This window comes from Falco biarmicus, chromosome 1 (genome assembly GCF_023638135.1).
Source record: "Falco biarmicus isolate bFalBia1 chromosome 1, bFalBia1.pri, whole genome shotgun sequence".
NCBI lineage: Eukaryota > Metazoa > Chordata > Aves > Falconiformes > Falconidae > Falco > Falco biarmicus.
The window spans coordinates 87,823,437-87,849,898 of record NC_079288.1 but is presented as its reverse complement, the minus strand read 5'-3'; the positions used below and the strand labels follow the sequence as shown (position 1 = coordinate 87,849,898).

The 26,462-nt window shown below is 44.4% G+C and overlaps 1 protein-coding gene across 2 annotated transcripts in view; it reads right to left on the bottom strand.

Moving 5' to 3' along the window:
- The window catches only part of SFXN5 (sideroflexin 5), a 109,237-nt gene that overhangs the window by 36,864 nt on the left and 45,911 nt on the right, over positions 1-26,462 (bottom strand). The window contains exons 6-11 of one of the 2 annotated variants that reach the window (XM_056358942.1): positions 24,504-24,557; positions 21,813-21,869; positions 20,884-20,949; positions 7,758-7,848; positions 2,288-2,403; positions 131-216 (exon numbers count right to left, since the gene is read on the bottom strand). In XM_056358942.1, the coding sequence (XP_056214917.1) occupies positions 131-216; positions 2,288-2,403; positions 7,758-7,848; positions 20,884-20,949; positions 21,813-21,869; positions 24,504-24,557 (470 nt within the window). Of the gene's footprint in view, positions 1-126; positions 217-2,287; positions 2,404-7,757; positions 7,849-20,883; positions 20,950-21,812; positions 21,870-24,503; positions 24,558-26,462 lie in introns of those variants that run through there. The other variant, XM_056358948.1, reaches the window with a different exon arrangement.

Sequence of the window (26,462 nt, the reverse complement as noted above, 5' to 3'; positions counted from 1 at the left end):
CACAAAAATTTTAATAAGCAAAAATGTCTTTGATGGACCAATGCTAAGAAATATCAATGAATAACACCTACTGAGGATCTTTTCTCCCTTCCTCTTGAAAAGCCCTCCCTTCATATTACCCAATACTTACTTTTCCAGTATGGACATAATAATTGGAGGTAGAACCAGTATAGGCATTGGCAGGACGACTCTAGTCAGGGCTGTTTCTATCAGTGCCTGAAAAAGAAAAACAAACAAACCCAAGACATTTAAAACAAATCTGAGGAGGTACCTGCACTGAGCAATCAATGCGTGGGCTCAGGAATGGCTTGGCTGGCCTTCCTTGTGTTGCATATGTGAATGAATGTATCAACACACACTTTCAACTTTGCTATCAGCTATTCGTATACACTCTATTTTCACTCTTTTGCTACAAACCATGGGCTGCAGCCCATGCTTGGCCACAAATCCAGCGGAATAAACAGAGACACCTAATAGCTTCCCTGATTTCACTTTATTTGACCACAAGTGCTCAAACATCTCTGCATACTCCTATGCAATCATGTTAGTGCTGCCTGGAGGAAGGGAGGCAAAACAGCTGCCTGAAAGATGTAAGATGAAATGGGCTGTGCAGGAGCTCCAACCCTTCCTCCACGAGTTTCAATTTCAATTACATGCTGGGGGAATGCAGCACCTTAATTTGCCTGCTCCAAGACTTGTTTCTGGGTTTTAATCACTGGTGGTTTATTGCAAAATGTTGCAACACACAGGTCTCTCCTCTCTTAGAAAAACGCCTGACTGGAACTACGGTTGTCTTTCCACTGGCGCTTTCTCCCTGGCAAGATTCACCAGGAAGCAGCAAACAAAGTAGCACGATACATATACATATGAATTACCCTGAGATGAGACCTAGAGAAGATCATGGGCACACTAGCAAGGTGTAGAACCACTACTGTCTTTGAACACTTTTACCTCTTTGAACCACCTTTGTCAGCACCCACCTGGGATGCCCCAAGCGCTGCGATCACGCACGGGGCTTTGGCAGATGTAGGCAGAGGGTAACTGTGGATTTTGGAAGGAAATGCTGAAACTTGTCAGGCTTGAGAGCACTCGATCCTTCCAAACTGGGAGAAGGTCTCAGAGAGGCACAGAGTGTTACGCTACAGATCTGCCAAAATTTACATGACAAAACCCAGTCCTAAACTATTCAGGAAGAAGAATTGGGATTAGATGGCAGCTGAGCAGAAGTTCTCAGAAGTCCTGAATATATGTTTAAACTCCACCCAAATCACACTTACAGTACCTTCCCTTTTAATATTTATTTTCTATGTTGTCTGTCTTCCCCTGGACCATTAGGATGGAGAGGGGAAGCTGGGTCCTGAAGCCAGTTAATGTAAGTGAGAAAAACTGGCTCAAATAAGTATCTCCGAGCCCTTCAACAGATTGTTTTAATCTCCTTGTTAAACAACAATATGGAGAGATATTAGAGATCTCCCATTTCTTGCCGAGGACTGTAAATCTGTACATTAATTGCTGTCTATGAAGTGCCTTAAGAGCCTTGGACAGAAGGAGCAAGAGAAATGCCAAGCATTATATTATTAACTCCTCTGCCTGGGCGTGTGCTTTGGTACATGCTTTACATTTCAGATTAAAGCCCACTTGGAAACAACATGCCTCAGACAATCAGATGATGCTCAGAAGACAAAACTGTGTAAGAAGGGAAGAAAAGGGAATAATTGCAGGCAGATGGGAGAGAGTATAAAGTTACGGGGGGAAAACAAGCCAGGTGTTAGGACACAGATAAAAACATCTGGTTACCCTCACAAAGCTTTGGTTAGTAATTGTTAATGCAGTTTTGACGTGGCAAGGGTTAAAAAGCTATTCAGCTTGAAAATGAAGTCTTCCTCATTTAGAAAAAGGTGTAAGTTATCTTTGCTTCGTATTCAACATGAACTGCTTACAAGTTTCCACAAAGAAATCCTATGGCTGTGAAAGCATCAGGGTAGTACAGGATCTTCCTGATGTCAATCTGTACCCTTCCAGTCCATCAAGGTCAGTCACTGAACGTGCCTGCATGACACGAGCCTGTGTCCACCAGCACGCTCAGTTTTGTGACTACATAACTGCACATGTGGGCACAATGCAGGCATTAAGTTTTGCCACTTCATTCTTCCTGCATGATAGGTAAAGCTCATCTATTCCTAGCTCCTTCAAGTCATTGATTCTTACATCTGTGGCATGTTGAAGCTAAAAGCCAGTTGTGTACAAGCTCACCCAAGTGCTCACCAGGGACATCGCAGGTACATACATGTTTTGCAGCAATTCTAGAAGACCCAACAATGTTTCCGTTATTGTCCAAGACGTCAATTCCTTCTTCCAGTTCTGTGTGCCTCATCAGGACAACATTGCAGATATTGGCACTAGCTGAGGATGAGAAAAGCACGATGATTAGCAATGCAGCCCTGGTCAATACCAAATGGCAGGCTTCTGTTCGCCGTGACAACCATTCAGCTTTGCTTGCATCAATCTGCCAAGAAGTTTCTGCAAGTCAAGGAGCCACTCTTACATCAAGACAAAGATGTGACTCTTAAGAGGAGAATAATAACCAAGAACATTTTCTTTTACTTGCAAAGGGATCTGCTGCCACAATCAGAAACATACTGATGCAAACAAATACCAGTGTTTCCAGATGCTGGTGTTTGCACATGCTCCCACCTTCCATACTGATCCTTCACCCAACATTCTGATCTACTGAGTCAAAACAGGTTCTTGCACAGGGCTGCCACTTGGTCTTGGCCAACCAGGCACTGCTGATTGACAGCTGCCTCTTCTGACGGTACATCCCAGAGCTGGTCTTAACTCACTAAGACAGCAGACAAATTCTTCTTAAATAACAGATTTTAGCAGGTATGATGGAAACACACTCCAAGGGATTTCACTGAGCTATGAAGGACTGCTTAGATCTGAGCTCTTAAGAGGATAGAATTATTATATTTTTTTTAATCAAATAAGACAAGGTTGGGTTGCTTCCACAGCCACATATCCCATTAGTGAGGGTCCTACTGACTATTTGCCTCTATTTCACATGTTTCAGGGTCAAATGACTCTATGGGCCTATTTTCTAGACTTATAAACCCATTTCTTTGCTTTAATGATATTTTTCTGGACTATGACACAAACCAGCAATGTTTTGGACATCTCTGGCTTCCAACAGACATTTCTCAGATCTCAGCTCTGCATTCATGGCAAAGGTGAAAGCAGGTCTGGAACCTTTTCTGACAACTCCCCCCTTGCCCAGCCTGTGGCTTTTGTAGTCTTCTCAAGATCACAAAATCACAGCACGGTTTGGGTTGGAAGGGACCTTAAAGCCCACCCAGTCCCACCCCCTGCCACGGGCAGGGACCCCTCCCACCAGTCCAGGTTGCTCCAAGCCCCGTCCAGCCTGGCCTTGGACACTGCCAGGGATGGGACATCCACAGCTGCTCTGGGCAGCCTGTGCCAGCGCCTCGCCACCCTCACAGGGAAGAATTTCACCCTTATATCTAAACTAAATCCTCCCCTCTTTCAGCCTAAGGCCATTCCCCCTTGTCCTACCACTACATGCCCTTGTGAAAAGCCCCTCTCCAGCTTTTCTGGAGGCCCCTTTAGGTACTGGGAGATGCTCTAAGGTCTCCCCGCAGCCTTCCCTTCTCCAGGCTGAACCCCCCCAACTCTCCCATCCTGTCCCCACAGCAGAGCTGCTCCAGCCTCTGACCATCCCCGTGGTCCCCTCTGGACTCTCTCCAATAGGTGCGAGACCAGATAGAGACAACCCCAAATTCTGCTCCTCAAGTAACATGTTAAGAGTTGGGGCTGAGAAACACTCTTCCCAGGTGCAGCTCCTCTCCTGGGCCCAGGCACTTCTTAAGTTCTTCCAAGGAAAAGCTGTTACTCACTGCAAAAGTTTTGGTTTTGATAAACTGCCACTTTCCAGCAAACTCCCCCCCTACATTTTGTTGCAAACTTTCCAGCCAGAACTAATACAAACCCACTGCAAGTACCACTGCTTCCAAAAATGTGTTTCTGTACTTCTTGATGGGTTAATATTCACTAATTAATCTCAATTCATGTCATATAACAAATGTCTAATTTTTTGAGGGTGGTGGGTGGGTGAGCCCTATACAAATGCAGCTCTCTGCAATCAAGGATGATTTGTGGTGACAAATGCTCCTTACACTTGAGAATAAGAGGAACATACACACACGCACACTCTGTCTCTCTCTTTAATATTCAAACTACCGGACCACTCTTTCCATCTATCAAAATATCTGTGTTACCAACCCTTCAGCTCCTTAATCCAAGATAAAAAAGAAAAGAAGCATTTCATTTAAAGCAAGTTTAGCCCCCACCCCCCTTTTTTTAACACATGCCCCATCCTTCTAGCTATCAGTCAAGACTGAAAATATAAAAATACGCCAGAAGAGATGCTCTGGCCAAATCGGGATGCACCGGCACAAGGCTCTTGAAAGACTCATGATGGAGTGTCCAAACCTGAAGCTCCCACCACAGTTAGATGCTTCTCCAAGTCTCTGGATCCTATTAGGATTTCACTGACCACTTCCCAGATTCAAAACCTGATTCCAGCCCATTTGTCTGAGACAATCAACTGTCTTAGCTGCTCCTATTCAGCTTTCTGAGAAAACAGAAAATGCTGTTAATTATGGGTAAACTTGGATTTTATGGACAATTCAAATAGAGAGGGGAATGAAAATGAATAAATATACGTGTGGACAATTTGATTTTCAGAATCTGGAAAGAAATTGTGGTAATATAGCCTGGAAACTACTTCTGTGAAAACACTTAGTGACATATTGGAAACTGGTTCAGACACAAAAGCAATCCACTACCCTACTTCTACATGTGTATATATATTCTTTCTAAATAAAGGTGTCCTCCACACACTATATACGTCCTTGTGCACCGCCTAATCACATTTAACGATTTTAACCCTACCTAAAAAAAAAACATCCAAGGGGAAGAAATCCTTCATCCTCCTCACCTCCCTTCCCTCCAACAAATATCTTTCTACCAGCTTTAACTTCCTTAGGATCAAGTTTGAGATATACCTTTGGGGTTTTCTGTGGGTTTTTTAGCCATGTACATCTCCAGTATAAAGCACATCACCACCAGCGACACCTCTTACCTTCATGACAGCTATCCACACCCAGTGCTTGGGAAGGAAAGAGTAAATTTGATTTCCTGCAGTAACCCATGGCATTGATATCCTTCACCACCTACACTCTGAGAGAGGGTCAAGCTCTTTCTTGCTCAAATTCAGGGATCATGGCTCTCCAGAACACAGTGCTGATGCACTCCTTCCCCACTCCTGTTCTCTTCATGAAGAACAACTTCACCACTCAGGTGATGCTCCAGGGTGGCCAACACCAAGCACGAGTCCCTTGTACATCAAGCCTGCCACTGGCTATGCAGAGCCTTGGCCATTTCCATGAGGTGTTCCACCTGGCTTGGTTTCCTGGATCCATCTCCTGGGGCTGGGGAGTATTTTTTAGGACAACTTGTGATTTTCAGCTACTACAAACTACCTTTGGGGGAGAGCAAGGGGACAGCCCAACCTCCTAGCACCCTGCTCCAGTCCCACCAACCACAACATGGGGATCAGAGCCTGGGACAGCTACCTACTGTCCACAGTTTGTTATCACAAGTGAGGTCTGGAAGCCCCTGCAGATACACCCCCATGCCCTGTACTCATCTCAGGGTCCCATAGTGAAAGTGGGATTTCAAGGAGGATTCACCTTTTGTTAAATATGCCCTACAGGCAGCATTTCTACAGATATGGTTTAGTTTATCAAGCAAACCCAACAGTTACATGACCCACAGAAGACAGACAGAACATGCAGAGCACCTCTGAGGGCAGCAAGACCCACAGACCAGCTTTCCCAGCCTACCCCAGCTTCCCAGAGCTTTACAAAAGGCTTTATGAACATCTCTCCTAGGAGTCTGGTTGCCTTCTACCCAAGCAGTAGCTGCACTTCCCCAAGTCTCCATCTCTCATGACCCCTTAGGATGAGAGACCATAAAGCTTTGATGCATATCTCTAGTTTTCCAGCTGCTATCAACAAGCATAGCTCAGCCAAGGCCAGTGTGAGAGGGAGGCAAGCGTGGGCCAGGGGAAAGCTGCTTAATGGTAGCGGAGCAAAAGCTTTACACTAGCTTACATCTGGCTTTTCATGTAGAAAATGCAAAATTCTGCCCTTTTCCTGGGGGCTGTGGTTCACAAGCAATGGGAAGATGCATCTTAATTAAACAGTTTGTCCAGGTCTGAAAACCCGTAACTCGCAGCTTTCAAAACCACAAAACAGCAATTAGTGGGAGGATTCCTGATGTCCTGGCACATAATGAAGCACGACAGTACACCAATAAAATAAGAACTAGAGAATTAATTGCAAGCTAAACAAATTAATTACGGCTCCTCAATCAATGCCAACACAAGTGCAACCTCTTTCTCCTTACACCTTGGTATGAAAAGAGATCAACCCGGCAGCAAAGACTTCCCGCGTGCATCTCTGACAAACCCAGCCTCAGAGCTGTCTCACAGGTCTTGTGCTTACCTCTAGTACCCTCTTGGTTATAAAAATCAAAAGAAAGCTGAAAGCCTCTAAAATTATATTCCAGGGAAGTTCCAGAAAAAAAATAACAACATCCACAGATCCCCTATGTACAAGCAAAGTGCTCAGAAACAAGACTGAGTGCAACCTACAGACCACAGTCCCCAGCACCCCCTGCTCCGCACACAGGGCAAGCAGCTGTTTTTCTGGCAGAAAAGGGAAATAAAACACAGCAACTTGGGAACTGAAGGCTGAAGTGTCAGAGCAACCAGTCTCTGTGAAAAAAGGAGCAGAAAGGCTGGAGAAACTGAGAGAATAGCTAGGTAAAAAGGCTCAGCATCCTCAAGTGAAGCTCTGAGGACATGGCCCTTGCACAGCAAAAGAAAAAGCATAAAGGACAGTTTTGCATTAACAGAGTTGAAAAGGGACTTGCAACAGCAAGCAAACCCACTTTTTTTTACTCATTTCCTCCATGCTTGGACAATTTCTGCACCATCTTTATAAACAGCCAAGCTTATATAAAAAATTACACTAGTGTCACTGGTGATTTCTTCACAGCTAAAATAACTCATCATTCGCTGAACATTGTAACCACAGGCTTCAGCAAAGGCTGAGTCCAGTGTGTCCCTCACCTCAGACACTGAGCAGTTAACTGATAAAATGCAGAAGGGTTTATTTTGTGCTCCAACAAGCCAGCAGCAGTCTTAATTGTTCACACACTTTGGTCTTCTTTTAATCATTGGCTCTTAAAAATCTGTATATATGGAGTAGAAGCATTTAATTGCATTTTTATTGTAAAAACCCCCTAATGCTACCGCTTATTTGAACATTTGACTTGATTCAAACCAGATCTTGCAAATTAAACGCTCTCAGATTTGGGCAGATGAGGACCAGTCAATGCTAATCACTTCTTAAACTGCTTGAAAGTGGAAAGTGCAACTTGATAAAGCCTCGTGAGCTGTCTCTGCCAGCAGCTTTGCATCGTTTTCCTACCGAAATGTTGCTTTGCATCACCCCATCGCTGTCTACACTGACTCAGGGACCCACCACAGAGGGTAGCAGCGATAGAGTAAAGCAGATAGGCAGGAGTTAGGTGTCCATCCCAGTGGCTTTTAGCCACCCATAGGTTTACACCCAGCACTTTGAATATAGAGAAAAGGCATTCTTTCTTACCGACAGCAGGGAATGGCACAAACCTCTGGATCAAGAGACGAGTGGCAGGGGTAAACTTGTTTGCTCTCTGAACCAGAACATTAAGGCCCACCTTCGAATAGAAAAAAAACAAAAACAAAACAGAGAAGCATTAACATTTAGCTAAAAGGAACAGAGCAGATGCCACAGCTTGCAGACAGCAGCAGAGTTCTTCAGGGGGACAGATTAGGGTCTCTCCCCATGCAGAAGCATTTGAGAACCAACACCCCCCCCACACACACTGCAGGGTTTAGCTGTGCTGCGTTCAACCCTTTATTCAATTGAAGGGTTGAACCCAACTGTTGGGCTTAAATGAAGGGTTGAACCCAACTGTTGAGTTGAACCCTGCTGTTGAGTTGAACCCAACCATTGGGTTTAAATGAAGGGTTGAACCCAACCGTTGGTTGGTAGAACACAAGCTAGAAACCACAGCAATGCTGTTCAGTCCTTCTGGAAATGCCCCTAGTTTCATTTTTACCCAGTTTACTAGCATTTTCCCCATCCAGTACAAAATCATTGGGGCTGGGAGTCCTCTCCAGTTTTTTCCTAGTCCTCTCCTTTCCTAGTTCCAGCTAGGAAAAAAAAAAAATACCAGTGGCGATGGTTGGCCCAATACAATTCATTCCTCCTCCCAGGGTCTGTGCAAACTACACCACCCCACTCTAATGCAAACATTTGGGCTACAAAGGAGCTATTAATGGAAACAACAGATAGCAGGCAGTTTATTATAACCATGGATGATTTTTTTGTTGACTCCTCCAACACTTGAATAATGCAGAGCTCTCCACAGTTTTTCAAGGATCTAAGTCATTGCGTATGTTAATATAAACAGCACGGAGGAGAGTTGCTGCCTCGTAAGTCTCAGTGTGGTTGGATAGTAGTGATAGTCAGAGAATTTCCATCAAATTTTGTTTCAAGCAGAACTGGGGTTATTAATTAAACAAACCTATTCACAGGGAATGACTTTTGTCTTCAAATTACTTTCCCTCACAATATTTTCTCTTCTTCATCCGAAAAATCCCAAACACGCAAACAAAACCCAACAGCCCCAAACCGGGAATTTTAGGCTGAAAAGGGAAGTCTTTAGCAATGCCTGGCCAAAAATTTTTCAGCCAAATGTGCAGCAAAATTTAAAAAAAAATCAGCCAAAGCCAAAAAGCTGCCAGCAAATAGTGATTTGGGGGCTTTTTTTTTTTTTAAAAAAAAAGAAAATAAAATAAAAGAAAAGCATAGGAGAACATATTTTACAAGTTGCTACATTATACATGCATCCGCAGTGCATCTCGTCTTTTTGGAGGCTGAGGGGAAGATGTTGAGAAGCACAACTGCTGGGTAAGACCTGCATATGTAGAGTGCTGGTTTTCAAAACCCATGGAGTGTTTCCAGAGCCCCACAAGGCTTTCACCAAGACCCCCAGGCACAAACCTTTCCTCCTCTTCTTGGTCCCCGTGACTCTAGCGCTGAGCCCAAAAGAACCACGGTGGTTCTTCTTAGTCTGGTAAAAATGAGGGGTTTGTCTTAATCTTTTTCCCCCTCAAAAATGTCTGATTTTTTTTTTTTTTTTTTTTTTTTTGCATTTCCCAAGTGCTGGGATGCATATTTGCAAAATCTGAATGCTTCCAGAAACTGTAAAGCAATCTAAAATGTGTGGCTTCAAGAGTAAAGGTAAGACACCTCCTAAGCCTGGCTTTGCTGGTACTGCCCCATGGATTCAGGTATTTATAGCCTGGATGCAGTTCATCTGTGTGGATGACAAATTCTGTAGGGTTTGCGGCCTCTGCTTGTATGTAGGTTTGATGGAAGGATTTGACCATGAAGTGGAAGAGCAGCAGCTTTTGAAACAAAAAAGATGAGTCTGGGAGAGACACCGCTGTGAGGCTAGTGGTAATAAAAGCATTTTACTTTCAGATTCAATTTGGTGCTGCAGATGAACTCGCTCCTCCACTTAGAGCGACCACCCTGCTGTGACTATGAAATTAAATGTTGCTACAGATTTAAAATCAAATCTCCCAAATTCCCAACACGAGGACTAGATTTAGGGAACTAATGAGGGTTTATTTTTTACAGTTTTGAAATTGCTTTAGCCAATCTGTGAACTCTTTCCTGCAGGTCCATGAAACAGGATGAGGGGAAACTGGTCAAGGAGAGCATCCAACAATGAGCAGGTACTCCTCAGCATCAGACCACTGTAAGCAAAAGGGCCATCAACAAGGACAGCTCAGTAAGTTTAATTCCTAGAGGATGGCCAAAAAACATTGACTGTCAAGGCAAATTCATCACTAAGAAAACAACCGCAGGAGTATTATTATCATCACCCTGCCTACAGCCTGAGTCACAGATCTGGGATCTACAACACTGGCGCTGTACAAACACGTAACAGAGAGTCAGGTGGGATTCATCACACCAAACATGGTGGAATCATAAAATCACAGAATTATTTAGGTTGGAAAAGACCTTTAAGATCATTGAGTCCAACCGTTAACCCAGCACTGCCAAGGCCACCACTGAACCATGTCCCCAAGCACCACAGCTATGTGTTTTTTGAACACCCTCAGGGACAGTGACTCCCACCCATCCCCAGGCAGCCTGTTCCAGTGCTTGACAACCCTTTCAGTGAAGACATTTTCCTAATATCCAATCTAAGCCTCCCCTGCCACAACTTGAAGCTGCTTCTTCTCATCCTACAGGCTCCTTTTGCAGCCCAGCACAGAGAAATGAGCCTTTTTAAGGGTTTTTATTTTCTTCCCAAGACAGACATTTACAGGTGCTCACATGAAATGCCTCCAACAGTTCCCATTCATCCCAGCTGACTATCAAAGGAGTCCAGGCACGCAGCTCAGATGAAGATATCTACACAGATGAAGATATCTACGCTGGTGACGTCTCAACTCAGGCAAGACAAGTGCAGTGGGAGCCCTGGGCACTGATTTGCAGTACTGGTTTCAGTGCAGTACTGGTTTGGGATATTCCTGCACTGTGACTCAGACTAGGGGTTAAATCCAGCTTTTTACAAATTGCCTGTTTTTCTGAGGTTTCTTTCTCCAGAGCACTTCTTCAACCTGGCTGACAAAGCATCCCAACAACCTAGGGGAAACTGGGCATGGAGGACACATTACACCACAACAGGTGCTACCCTCCTGCAACACAAAACCAGGGCCGAACGCTATCAATGAGAGAGCAACCTTACTCACAGCTCTACTATGCCTCCGGCAGCACTCTGCCCTTCCTCACTCACTCCCTTTTCTTCAAGTGCTGATAATTCCTCCTATTTATTTTGCTTTCAGCATCAACATTATTTTAGAAGGACAGAGGTATGATGCTGCTGTACTTGAAGCCATACCATCAGACACTGTCACAGTGACTGCATAACAATAAACCAAGATTTCCGTTTCCTTTTCTCTTCCTTATTGATTTCTAAGTTCTGACCTCATGTCCACCAAGACATGAATTTTAAAACCACAGGAATTTTTGAAAAAATCCTTTTTATTTTTCTTTTATGACTACTAGGATTTTTGAAACCTGAGAGATGGCTTTTGAATGCCTGAAGTTGGCAACAACTGAGCCTTTTGGTGAAAGTCTAACCCTACACCTATTAAACCAGTTATAGAGCAGTAAATACATCACCAGTTATTTCACTGAATTTTGAGAGGGATTTTTTTTTTAATAAAGGAATATTAGGAGTCCAGCAAGCCAGGTGGACATCAGCTGGTAGACAACACCACCTAAACATTGCTGAGCAGCTCTCTAGACTTCATTAACAGCGTTGGTGAGATCTCCACTGATTTACGGGATTGTACTTTCCCAGGTTCTAGTAGCATTGGGGCAATCCTGACTATTGCAGTTGGAGCTGGATGCTCCAAGTGACCTAGAAAGTCAACATCGAAGGAAGGAATGGCTCCAAAGCAGCTCATCCTTCAGCCCTCATATCACCAGATTGCTGAATTAGAACACTAATTGGATCTGATGAGTTCCATACAGCCGAACTGAAGAAAAGAGCATTAGGAGATGGAAGGAAAAAAAATCATTCATTAGGGCTGAGAGGTGAAGATGGAGGCAGAGAGATGGAAAACTGGGCTGTTTACCAACTGGAGCTTTACCAAGTCAAGGAGAACAGAATGGATAAGTGTAAGGGAAGGGGAAGCAATAACAATCTGAGTGGAGAAGGATGTTAGAGAGAAGAAAGAGTAAGGAAAGGAGGGAACTTGAGTGATGCCCAAGATGACTGCAGAAGGGATGACTGCAATAGCCCCACGGTTGGATGCTTCAGTGGAAGAAAATGGTGTAATCTCGTGAAAGCAGCGAGATTGCAGGAGAGAGATGAGTAGGACAAGAGAGGATTAATGCTGATGAGACAAACTTGATTTGGCAGATGATGGAGAAAGGAGGACAGCAGGGGCCCCATGCCCAAGACAAGAGGTGGATTGTTTTATGATCAAGTTTTCTCTGCATCTGGATCCTGCCCAGAGGCAACACCACACCTAGGTGCTTGGGACTGGGCTGGGGCATAAAGAAAAGGCACAGATCAGAACAAATTTGCTGGAAATGAAGACATACCAGTGAAATGAGAGAAAACGCTGCAGAGTTTGGAAGGTGGCAGTCAGCGATGCTGCCACGCACTCAGGAGCCCAGAGGCAGGGTGATGGGCACTGGGTACCTTCTCAGTGCATACCACATCTTTGCCTCCACTACACCAAAGGCTTGGGGCTGTGCCTTTGGAAAACGGCTGCTACAGCTCCAGTGAGTTATGTGCTTAATGGAGGAATCACCGGGCTGGATTTCCAGTCTGAGTGATCACACCACTCCCTTCTGCTGTCTTCTGGTATCTGGACTTGGTATCTGTGAATCATTAGAGCACAGGCAGCTTTTCAGCACAGGTATCCAGAGTTTAGAGCTGGGCACCGCTCCATTTAAAAACTTCAACCAGCAAACAAAAGTTTATCACCAGCTCCTCCAATCTACTGTGACTTTCCTCCTGCTCCTGGCTCCCCACAACAGTTCACCTCTGAGAAGGTGCCCGGCCATGCTCCATCCCCTCCCATCCCTCGTCCTACTTTGCACCGACTTCCTTCAGCTTCTAAGTGTTTCTTGACCGCCCTAAGTGGCAGATAGTCCTGAGGGCAGTGGGTGGCCTCCTGCACTGTCTCACAAGCTGATTACGGGCATCACACCAAATTCACAGGCTGTCAATGCTGCCGCTCCACACGGCTCACAAACAATTATCAGGAAGAAGGAGCTGGGATTAGAAAAAACCACAGGGGCACCTCCACCTAGAGAAGAGAGTGAAAAATTGCATATGTGTGTGTGTGTGTGAGTTGTGTGCAATGGGAGCGGGAAAGGAGGAACAACACGTGGCTAGTGGCACAGATGGTACGGGAAGGAGCAGGGTTGCTGCCCCGGAGCACTATGTGCAAGGATTCTCTCCCTGTCCCGAGTCACACGCAGTGGAGAACACAGTAGAGACCGAACACTTGGTCCAACAAGCTCATGTCCTTCCTGAACATGGCGGGGGGGAGGGGGGGGGAAATCAAGATCCTGGTTTGTTTTTTTATTACTCATGAATTTTATAAGATAAATCAGAGTTGTCATTAAACTAATTAAGTTTTCAGATTCTCCTTCTAGCTTTGGTTAGACACTCTCACGCATCACCTGGCTTTCTTTTAAAGGACAGAGCTGTAAAAGTAACTTTTTATTATTCTCACTCCCCAGAGTCAGAAGATTTTAAAATCTGCGTATTGGAGCAAACATATGCCTTGTAAATGGTATCAGCGATACAGTTCGCTGAGCTGCAGGAGCCAGGGCTGAAGGGCAGGTATTGCCAAAGCTGGCTGTGGTGACACAACCATTACAACGCTAATATTATTTTACAGCGATAATGGACTTGAACAGCTTTCATGTCTCAGCTTCCTTAGGAGAAGAAAAATAAGATCTTTCTGCCAGTCTTTCTGTGGTTGTGAGAATGTCTTGGGTTGTGAGGGATGTTTTCAAGACAAAGCACATTTTGATTTTGCAAAATGTTAACTTTTTTTGGGGGGGAAATCCAGTTTGTTTAAAAATACCATTCTTGCTATGCCTATTTGCCCAGAAACAGCCTCTGCTTTACTCTGATCTCTCAGACCCACACTGAGCTTTGCTGATTAGACTCCTACACAACTTTTTTTTACTGAACCAGCTAAATATAAAAATTAGCGGTTATAGGTTTTTTTGTAACCTCTGTGCTTGACCAGTTCCAACTGTGGCTGAGATTCCCGAGTGAATTATAATCTACAAACCCTGTAGGAATATAACCCAAAATCTCAAAGACAAATTACGGTCTATTCAGAAGCTCTGCAGAAACCCTGCAGTAACTACAGGAGTCCCCCAAAAGCTGCATTTTCTTGGAAATGACATCACCAAGGTTTCTGTGCAGAAGAAAGTTGCCCCAGGATAACTTACCAAGACACCTGCATCAGAGAGAAGTGATTTCTCACTGCAAGAGCAGGAATTGGAACCCTGGAGCAGCTAGGTTTTAGTTTCTGCCCTGAAGAGCTTCCTACATCAGTCCGGACACCAAGTCATGTAGCTCCTGTCTCCATTTCCCAACTGTGCAACAGAGCTGAGAACTAAGCCCAGCCTCCCCAAAGACTTGCAGGGGCTCTCATACAGCGTGCTGAAGGTTACTGCAGCACATGCATTACTCCAGAGCGAGAGCTCTGCCCTTTGCTCCTGTCCAAGGGATTTAGTTGCATTTAACTTTAGCAGATTGTTGCTGGTTTCTCCTTTGAACTCCTGCTGTGGGCTTGTGCAGGCACTAGCCTTCAACACAGGCTGGAGCAGCTGGAAGGACTAACCTCTACCTTGGCAATGCTGGTTGCAACCACAGACTCACCTCAGCCACCTTTTTCTTTGCCCAAGGCCAAGGAGCACTCGCACACTCCATTTCTGCACAGCCACAGTAGGGTCAAGAAGGGTGACAAACCGCTGAAAGGGAGGCAGTATATCCAACTGCTGCAGCAGCTCGCTGGATGAAAACATATCCAAACCCACAAACCAAGATCAAGAGTATCAGGGGTCCTAAAACTGCTCTGTACAAAGCTCCAGATTAGCAGGAATGTTTGTTTCCCTTGTAGTTTTCCAAGGAAATAAAGTATCATGGGATACCTCAGCAAACCAGATTAGGTCATTAAAACTGTCTTGCTTCTCTCCAGTTTTAACCTAGTTTGGTTTTATACATATTCACATCTAAGTCCATATGCTTTCACAGTTCATGAAAGCACCAGGTGCAACACCATACAGTAAGCCAGAGCACCAGTAAGCCATACTGGCACCAGTTCCCTACCTCCACTGGCTTGTCCAGGGTCAGGATTTAGGGTCAGGAAGCAAGAAGGCACTTTTAAAATGAAAAGACCTGGGTCTGTCTGTACAGAGATGCTTTAAACACTCTCCTGTACGCCGCGACCGGCAGTGACTCCAAGATGACTCATTAGTAGCTGATCAACACTAAAGTTATTAATGGCATTAATCACCTGATTTTTTTAACCCAAGGTTACCCAGTAAGGTAAGCCAAAAGGAAACGTTTAAGTTCTGAGCCGGTCCATTTTAAGTGTATAGATCAATACATAATATACAGCCTGGCTGGCAGTCATGGTTACAGGACATGGCATCTCTCTCTCTTATACAAAAGACGACAAAACACCTACTTTTGTCAGAATTTAGCTCAGGTTGCTAAGTGAGAACAACGTACTTATTTGCCTCTGTGCTGACAAGAGCATAAATCCCAAACTTGCACTTAATAAAAACCTTGTTAGAAGTTACAAACCTTGGTATATTTGAAAGGCAAAGGAGGGAGCCTGGCTACTTTTTAACTGGGGCAAACTCCACCATCCCGCCACTTAAAAGGTGCCTGATCTCACACATGTGGTTTTGCTTCCCCTTTCATCAGAGCAGAATTAGATCCCTATCACACAGGGGAAGGGCAGTGCCATGATGCCTAGACAGTCACAATAGATGTTTCCTGGTTAAGTTACACATACCTGTATATGTAAAACACACTCAGTATGCCTGCCAGGCTTGCTGCGCTCTAATTAGAGCCCATCCTGTCAACAGGGGAGGGCAATGCCAGCAGTACCATGTATGTGGCACCTCCAGGGTACATGGAGCGGACAACAGATGGACAACGAGCTAATGACCTGAGCACCACGCTGAGCAACAATACACTGCTTACTGGGAGATGTCAGAAACATGGCCAAATGATACTGGCAAAAGAGAGGAACCCCTAGGAGTGTCTGCACAGGGTCTTCAGTATCACAAGGAGCAAGATTTGGAGCTGGTCTTGGCAGCCGTGATCATGGAAATTAAAAACCTGATGTACGAAGCTCTGATCCAAAGACTACTGAAACCCATGGCAGTAACACCACTGCTGTGAGATGCTTCAAGGAGAATGTACAGAGAAACCCAAAGGCTCACCACCATGGGCTCCACGTGAGAGGCAACCCCTGGACTAACACCAATGGTCTCCAGTCTGCAGGTCTCAGCACCAGTGACAACCCAGAAACCAGAGGGCGGCTGCTCACAGCCCTTCTCTGGATCTGATTTAATTTTCAGGCACTTAATTACAGCTGCAAGAATCACTTCTGACCTCAAACTGAAGGTACAGTCTAAGGCCACAGTACTGAAGAGCTGAGTCTGAAGCAAAAGGGATCAGCAAAATGCAGTAGCAAGTTGAGTTTGGATCTGAAATTAAGAAACCTACTTATAAAATATGTAGAAAACCAGTTATTAATAATAAAATTGAGTTTGATTATGTAGCTTTTTTAACCTTTTAAAAGCGTGACAAAATTAGCAGAGCAAGTGTGTGTGTGTGTGTCTGCTGGAAAGTTTTGTATAATTACAAACCTTCCAATTGGTATAGCTCTTGGCATTAGAATATTTGGGGGGAAAAAAAGCCCCAAGCATTTAAAATATGCTTGATCTTTCTCAAGTCTTTTTACTACTCTGCCTTTGTTTTCCTTGCTATAGGAAAACCAGTTGGTATTAATTGTGCTTCATATACCATCATTATGAACAGCAGCCAGATATCAGAAAATAAGGCCTAATCACAGGAATCCACTCAATTATTTACAAAAATTAAATAACAATTACCACTCCATGTTCAGAAAAGCAGTAAAACGAGAGTAATCAAAAGAAAAGGCAGGAGGGAGGCTGGTATATGGAGAATGTGATAAAAATAAACTACAATCGCAGAAGGAGAAACAGATCTAGGTTACTTAACAGTAATCAGACTCCTCTAAACATACTGTCCGCCACAAGCAAAGCTCAGGAATGTCGCAGGCAGGTGCGGAGCGGGTAGCCCAGGTCTCAGCACGTGCCTGGCGGCAGAAATGGTGCAGAAGTGTCATGTAAGATGTTAGAGAGGGAAGAGATCTGTTGTATCAGCGTTTTCACCTTTTTCCCCACACTAAGTCTTAGCATTATCCCTTCTGATGTCTTTTTCAGCCATATGCCAAGTGATTGCTTCACCTCAGTGTTGCATGGGAGGACAGATAAAATTCTGGAACTGGTATAGCTTTTCTTGCATGAAGCTACGCTGTGAAAGGGGTAGGGCTGGGAGTAGGTGGGGAAAAAAAGAAATATTGAGGAAAAATGTTGGAATATTGAAGAAAAGAACATTGATTCCTCCAAAAACTCATCCCAAAAGGCTGCAAATCAGGGGTCCCAGATGTAGCACCGGATCAGAGAAGCATCGCATCTCTCTGACAGCAATTCCTCTCTCTAAAACGGGAAAGGGATGTGGTTATTTGCAAAGATTTGCTAAGACTTCTAGTTTAATTGCAAGAAGCATAAAGCTAAAATCTGCTCTACCGTACGCGTCAGAAAGCAATTTGTTTGTCCCTCTTGTTAGATAAAGACACGGAGGGTGAAGATGATGGGAAGCACAATTACAAGTCAACTGATCTGTCATTTTGTGCGCCTTCTTCCCGTGTCGCTTGCCAACTGCAAACATGGAAGGGGCTCACTTTAATTAATACTGGGTCTCAGCAGACCACTGGAGGCAGTGGCACTTGTTTTCAGGTCATCTGGTCCTAATAGGCTCACACTGGGAGGTGATTTGCTGCTAACTGACAGCAGAGAGCAGTTAATGAGAGCTGAGGCCTTACAAGCCAATGTAATGAACCTCAGGGCTATTTCTGTATTATCTGTCACCACCATTTAAAAAAAAAGAAAAACAAAATCACAAAAAAACCCCCCGAAGGAGATTCTGGTTATTAATCTAGATATTTACTATACAAAAATCACTCCCTGCTCTGCAGGATTTTCTCTGGGCTGCTCTGCATTGGGAATCCAGCATGCAGTAAGTACTGCTACAGATTATCAGGAAACAAGCTACTCTGTGGTAACACACACACCAGTAGTGTCCCCAGCAGCTCGTCTACAGGGGACACTACAGGGACATCAGTGCACAGCAACTTCATCTCATTTTCGCACACTGTATCTGCCATAGCATGCTCTACTTGGAAGAAGACCTCCTTCCAAGATCAGGAAGGAGAAAGCATCTATGACGGCTGTTGCACTTCCCTGATCCCCCAATGACATCAATGGGTCTAAGGAAAGTTCCTGCCTTCCCCATAACAATATTGTGACCCTCAGAGCACCACATCCACAAAACCACTGCTATTACAGAGCTCACGGCACTCCTCACACACACTAAGGGCATCCCAGTGTAAGCCCAATCTGGTGGGGCCATCATGGCCCTTAGATAAGAAGGCAGAAACACCCTCTCAGCATCCATATCACTGAAGGAAGAGTTCCTCTTGCACAAGCTACAAATGCTCTAAGTATAGAGTACTGTGGCATCATCTTTCCTTGTAGTGCTTTTAAAGCTCTGCCATGATGGACAGCCAAGGTGTGCAAGATAACCAGGCACTGGGGCTCCTGCTGGAGATGCACCTACAAGTTATGTGGACAGATAAATCCCAGCATAATTTCAGTTGCTGCATTTATTCAAAGCTCGTTGATCTGCACAGACCATCAGCTCCTTCACCACCACCAGGGAGTAAGCAGTACAACTAACAGGTACAAACCACCATGGGACAAAGAGCTGATCTACCACCAGCAGACTGATGAACACCCATGTGTCACCAGCGGTGACAGCCACACTGCAGTAACAGCAGGCCACTGCTGCTTTCCTTGAAGTTCTTTCATCTAGAAGTCTTGGTGTAGCTTTTCACACTGCTTCAGAGAACGAGTGCTTCTCACAGCACCACTAATTGTCATTTCTGCACTATGAACTTATCTTTCTGCTTCAGCTCCTTTGTGGTCAGCCTAGGAGGAACCAGAGATTTTAAGGACCTGCATCAGCTGTCCCAACCTGGACACCTCAGCTTGCCGCCCAAGTGGTTTCCTTACCAAAGCCTGTCAGCTTCTCGGGGTGACAAAACTCTGCCAACATCACTTCTCCGTGTCTCCTGCCCTCTATCTGCCCCTGTTGCCAAAATGGAGAGGAGCATTAATGCCAACAACATGGAGCCATCATCATCTCTCTGTTGCAGCTGTGCTGAGGGCTGGAAGGCAGGTTGTGAGCGGCAGCAGCACATCAAGCTGAAGAGCTTCACTTTACTAATTCACAAGGTGGAAAAAATTAAGGACTGAGGAGGACAGTCAAGATCTCCCATGCTAGACTGGGAAACAGCAGACAGAGAATGGCTGCTAACCAAAGCATCGAGGTCGGTGGGATGGGGACTCAGGTAGTACATCAGCTGCAAAAGTGTGGAGCTGGTGTGGACACATCTCCATGGGGTTAGGAAGCACGGGAGCTCACACCAGTGCTTACACACTGCTGGTCTGTGTGTAGTCTGGGTTAATTCTGCAGTGAAGGGATAATACAGGTGATACAGAAGAGAAGTTCAGCAACCAGTGAGCAAGCCAAGCCAGCAACACAGAAAACTATCAAGCAGAAGCGTATCCAATAAAACAGACAGTTTCCATCAAAACTGCAAGGCACTTCACTAACTCTACTCCCCTTGCAAAGCTGCCTGGCTGCCGCACAAGAACACAGATATTCTGCAGAGTTTTTGCCGTCCACTGTGGACACAATCTGCCAAACTGCTCATTGCCAGTTCCCAGCCAGGAGCTTCTGCCTCCACAGTTCTCCTAACAATCCTGAATCTGTCTAGACAAACATTTTACCTTGTAAAGAAATCTAAACAAGCCCATGCAGTTTTTTCCAGAAGGTGAATTGGGGAACTTGGGTATAACCAGTGTGGTGAGCAGGCTGAGTGCTGATCCCCTCCTATGGCACTGTCTGCAGAAAAAATGCCTGGAAAAGGATGTCTGTGGCTTGAGAAAAAGGAAAAAAGTCTTGGCCAGAGGGAAAAAAATACAAACTTCTTTAATATTCCAGCAGAAAAGGTACAACCATACGTTTCAGAGGCTTATCTGAAAATCCAGAGTAAAAAACTTCCCCAGGTTGCTACTGAAAAATATACCTGCCTCCTTGGGAATTAGCTGACCCTGCATGCAGATGTACTTGTTTCCAGGGAATCCGAGTATTAAAAGCCTGATGACTGCACCACAAGACCACAACTTCAGCAACATTAAAAGTTCCTCTCTTACGGACTATTTCAGATACTACTTGAACACCGTTTCCAGCTTGAACACTGTTCCCCCATGAAATGTCATTTTGAGCACTGCGGTTCTTTCAGTCCGAGGTCCTGACCCAACAGGAGAGTATCTCCAAAAGCCTGCCTCTGTTCAGCATGTCAGCTGTCACACTATCACTCTGCAGCCCCAAAGTCACTCTCTTAACTCAGACTAGGCTAATTTACCATGAATTAATGTACGTGTGGATAATTTGAGTCCACCCAGTAGCAATGCCACAGTGCAGAGACGCAGGCAGTGCATGGCGCAGGATGTGCTGGAAGCCATCAGCACTAGAAGTCTCCTTCTGTTGAAAAGTTTAGGCATGCAGGGACAGAAACACCTCGCAGTTAAAATATTTTCTGGTTATGTAGAATGAATTCCATCAATTAAAAGATAAACATGCTTGGCAATTCAAACAAACATTTCAAAAGCACTGCAGTACTACTGTAAGGGAGCAGTTACTCGGTAGTGAAATATATAAAGCGTTACCCACTGCTATTGAGACAGCACTTATGACAGCTCCCAAGTAGCCCTGGATGAACTTGGATGTCGGAGAAGGCTTTGGAAAGAAAAACAAAACATATTTTCAATAAACAAACTTCTGGTTATTAAAATGCAACCAAGCTTTTTTTGTTTGTTTTGCTTTTGTTTTATTTGTTTTAATCCAGAGACAGGTTTAATTTTGTCATATTGTTCTGTGACACACGGTCTGTCATCTCGCAGCGGCAAAAGCAAGGAAAATTGTAGCCTCATGAGCAAGGTTAAAGGGAATGGAAAATTAATTGGCATCAGAAAATTATAATAATAGCAGCTTAAAGGAAGTATGTAAATGAAATTCAGCAAATGGTACAAAATTAGCATTCTTATACACTTGTGATGAACCCCAAACTCTCCACATTACTTGTCTTTCACATGTTATCTCCATGAGCTGGCTGGTTTCCAACTCTGCTTCCCATCTTGAGCTTCCCACATCCCCACACAGGATGAATGAAGGCTAAAGCGATGGAAGAGAGCAGGAACAGCCCCAACACTTCCCAGCAGCACTGCTAGTAGTGCCTATAAAGTCCTCAGGAGACAGCAGTATGATCACGGAGCCACTTTCTGCTCTCCAAAAAACCAGACACCATTTGCTTTGTGCTCATTTACACTTGGAATTAAACCATTTCATACCAGTTAGACCTATATACTAGTGCAGCCCAAAGGCACTGAGCATTACTTATGTGCCTCGAGTGATTTTGAGATCCTCATGCCATTTACAGCTAAGGCTTAAAATGGAAGCCTACACAGGAGAATAGCCAATCTATAAATTCATCACAGTGCCAACTCCAGAGTTTCTATTAACAACAAAGAGACAAGACTTATGTTTCCGTGTAAAAACAGACCTAACGCACTGCATGTGCCACATATGTTGGGTCTCCTCACCTTTGTCGCGTTGCGGTTTGCATAGTTGACGCAGGCATTGTGGCTCTGATTCAACCACTAAAGAGGAAACAAGAAGAGATAGGCATAAACATAACTTCAAAAAACAAACAAAAAAAATATCTATAAACGTCGGAGTGCAGCAGGAAAATTCATCTCCCTTCGGACCTGCTCACAACTTGCCACCTCTTTTCAAAGGCTCATGGAGGCCCAATACCTGATTTAATGCTCTTTGAAGTGAGGGACAGATGTCTCAAGGCACCCAGGGCCCAGAGGGCAGTTCTGCTACCCTATAAGCTTGACACGCAACTCTTTTCCCGGCCCAGTCCACCTCCACATGACACCTTGGTGCTATTGGTCTTTATTTTTGTCAGCACCAAATCCATACTGCTGTTAAGATGTAGCAGTAAGCCCAGCAGGCATTTCATCAGTCTCTTATTAAGCTCCATGGTTCTCAAACAGAGGGTCATAGGAGGCTTCAACTGAGGAACAGGAGATTAGATGTACCATCTTATGGATACGGGTGCCACTAAACTGGTATTTCTGTCCATAGTGTTTTGGAGAGGGATTTGTCACCAAAACAGCACAGCAGCAGGCTGGGGATGAGTAGCACCACGCTTCTGCTGTGGTTTCACCCACAGCAACTTCTGGCAATATAAACAAAATTTTCATTCCCAAAACACCATGTTCTCAGTTCAGAGCGTGTCAGAACTGGACTCCTCTACAGCTGCAGCCTGAACTAAGATGGAAGAGGAGGAATGAAGTGAGGGTGAGGAGAGAGTGAAATGAGAGACTAAAACACAGGGATTAGCCCAGTCATTGTTGAGTTCGTGGCCCATGAGCACATTTTTCCTGCTGACCAGCTCTCTAGCCTGGAACTCTGGATCTAGCAAACCTTGCTTTGTTTTATTTACATAATAATTAAAAAAAAAAAAGTTACAAAGTCAGCTTGCCAGTAGGTGCTGGAAATCTGCCTCAGTTTTCCAGGGTTCTTTTTAACCCCCACATCACCTGTCTACATTAGCAGGTCCACAGGACTAGGCTAACCTGAGACACGCGCATTCTGGGCATCAGCGACAACTGCTGCACCGCACAAGCCTGCTGCTATAGGAGCCAGTGTTGTTTAATGCATTAATATGCACTGTCCCTAAATCCTATGTTATTTACCCACTTTTCAGAGAGATATAGACATACTTGTCCTTTATTGTCCTTAATCTAAAGTTTCAGTCATGTCTAGGTTGAAGCCATGCCCAATACCCATTTATTAACTCCACCATCTTCCCAAGTGGCTGCCTGACACCCTCCTGGGCTTTTTAGGTGATGCCTCTCTAGGTTGCTACTCCTTCTACTTGCATTTTTCAGTAAGAGGTGACCCATGTGCCCATCACAGTGGAGGGATGAGTTTGAGAACTGCTTATTAAGCAGCAGTGGTTCAGAAAGGCTGCGACTGCTGGACTTGCCTGCTATGGCTTCTTCCTTGAGTGGGCTTGTTTTGGTTCTGCATTTGAAACAGCCTTTCTAGTTTTAAAAGGGTTATTCCATCCTTTTAAAGCCCAGTTTCTCCCAGCTATGCCGTGGTGGTGGGAATAGCAGCTCCGCATGTAAAGCCATTTACAAGGCCCCCAGCCCAAGCCAGCTATCTGGGCTGGCTTGCTCCTCACTCACACAACTTCTCCAAAACCCAACTCTTTCCATCGTAGATGTCTACAAACAGATGAGGTAAGTTGCCTCCAAAGATATGAATAAGTCCAGGTGTCTACAGGCACTATCCCACTCCCAGCAGGTAAAGCCACATGGCACAACTTACAGCTAAATACACCAGACCACAAGTTACTGGCACATACCAATATATTCTCAGTTCTGCAGTCTTTCTAACGTACTAGGCAGATCCCATTCTGCTTTGATATTTCTTAACAGCATAATTCTCTATCATCACTTACACTAGACAACAAAAAGACATTCACAACTAAAAATAAGTCTGAAAATAACTTGTTCTTTCATTTCAGTTAGTGCTGAAATTATACTTAAGTGGCGTGTTTACTATGGATATAACTCATTCATGAGCACAATTCCTCCCCTTACTCTTAATTCCCAGAATTTTAATGGGAAAAAACACCAATACCTCCCTACACATAGACTTATTTACCCCAAAGCTTCTGTAGCACATTGAACACAGTGGTCCTTGGCTTTGCAATGCAATTGCAAAAAAGATTGCAAACAAAAAACATTCCTGAAATTCCAAGGCACAGGGCCTCCTGCACCCCTAGCCCTGTGCCCAGGTTGCACTTCCAACAGGAATTCACCAAGGAAGATCCCAACTACTGGACACGGTGTCTTTAAAAGAAGCAGATGTATGAGCTTAAGGGCTTACATCTTCATGGAAGTACACAATGTGCAATCATTTAGACCTGTTCAAAATGGGTCCAAAAAGCTGATTTTGAGATCCCAGGCTATTTTGCATCTCCCTTGTGATGGCATAAATAGCCAGGTGCCGGAAAGCAAACCCAGTAATTTGCTTACAGCCCCTTCTAGACCTACCAAATCTTTCCTTAACTATGTCCAGCCACACCACCTCCCTATTAACTAAAGCACTGCCAGTGCGGAATAGCCATGTGTATCAGTTTGTCTTCTAGACAAAATTCAACTGCTCCTTTCCTTTCCATAACATTCTCCACCCATTCAGGTGAGTGTTACCTGCCAAAACACAGTGGATGCCAGCGTCTGGTTGGGCAAGAGAAGACCAACAACCTACAAGATAAGAGATTTTCTCATTAGTAAATGCATTGCTGGTTTGCCCTCGGTGCTCTTCTAGGCATGCAAACAACAAACTTATTTCTAATTACTTGAATGAATTATCTTTATTTTGATTTTATTTCATTATAGTTATTGAACTTCCCTTCAGCCTATTGTCTCTTAGTTTTCCAGTGGGTAACGTAGCTGCCCTTGAAAGCTTTGCATCTTTAATTATTGCTTGCAACACACCTTGAAAAGAGTCTGGCAGCAGATACCATTCAAAGATTAGTTCAGTAAAATGTTCTTTAATCCATGTATTTCTGGAGGATAACACAAACATTGCTTGAATGCAAGAGTTCAAAGTTGTCCCCATTGGCAGTGAAGGGGTTTTTTCTTATTTTCCTTTGGCACACTCACAAGAAAGAAATCCGATTTGAACATCTGAAGACAGGAGTGCCACCTGGAAGCACATGTGCTCCTGTTTGGGAGTTTGAATTTTGTTTTAAGAGAATTGTTGCTGTGTCATACTCGGAGCTGCGAAAACTCCTGCTTGGGCTATGAGCTCAGGGTGACAACCACTGTCTCCCAGAGGCATATGGCAGCCTGTCCTGGCACATCCGGCCAGATGCTGCCCAAAAGTGAGATGCCACAGGCTTTGCAAGGTCACCTACTGCAGCACCCAAGCCACACACGTGTTGCCTATACAGTCCTGAGAGCATCCTTGGGACATCTCAACACAGCGCACAGGTATACCCTCTGCAAATCTTCAAAGACCTTTGGAAGCACAGCACTGCCAGGCTCCTTCCTACCTTGTTTTATGGCAATCTTTACTCTTAAAGCCTAAGCAGCTGAAGAAGAGGAAAGGGATGCAAAGCAAGGGGACTCCAAGTGATAAACCGAACAAACACAAGATTAGGTAAGAAACAGGTGAGGTGAAATACTTCCTAACGTCATTGTCATTTTCTTCCCTCCTGCGCATTAAATGTCTGACAGTTTCTGAAGAAGATGGTGGTCTTGTTGCAAAATCACACTCGTGTCTTTGTTAAGAGTACAGACTGGGTAATTCCTTTTAAATTCCAAATACATTTATTTTTAGGACATTCGTGTGAACTGAAATGTCTCCAAGGCATCTGGGCAAGGAGGCTGTGAGTTCATTCCCACACTCAGACCGTCTTCTGCACCATTTTCTTTAAGTTTATTCTTGAGAAGCTGAGAAAACTTCCCTGTTAGGGCACTGAGAGCCTGCCACAAGGAGGGATAAGCTAAAGCCGTCTCTGCACATCTGCAGCAGCATCAGTTGAAGAGGAGGTAACTTCTATGCTTAAGGACATAAGAGAGAAATAACAACAAACAAAAGGGTAATAGGGTTGGGAGGCCTAATTTCATTTACATCTTCCTTTCTCCTCCTCCTCCTCCAGCTTTTCCTCCTCCAGCCTTTCGTGAAGTTACAGCTACTTTGTAAGCTGGCCGAGTGCCAATCTGTGCAAGTTACACTAATTTACCGCTTCCATTCAATATGCAGATCTTGTCATTAATTACTCCATTGCTGGTCTTAGCCAAACGAATTCAACAGGCGATGAACCTCCTCACCCCAGGACTGACTTACGCCCCTGAAGCCAACAGGCTAATGAGGCTCCAGAGGAGAGGGAAGACTGCAGGCAGCTACTTACATTGTCAGCTGAAGCTGAGCGCCGAGAAAAATAAAAGAGGAAAATAAATAAATAAAAAAGAGCACCCAAAATCTGTATGACTGAAAGAGGCACGTTTAAATGCAAACTCTCCATATGTGCAAGAGTCTGTCAAGAAATGTACAATTTCACTTTTAATTACTGTCAGGGGAAAAAATAACTAAGAAGGAAAACAAAATAAAAAAAGCTTCTAAACACTAGAAAAGTACCAGCTACAAAATTTAATTGCTTC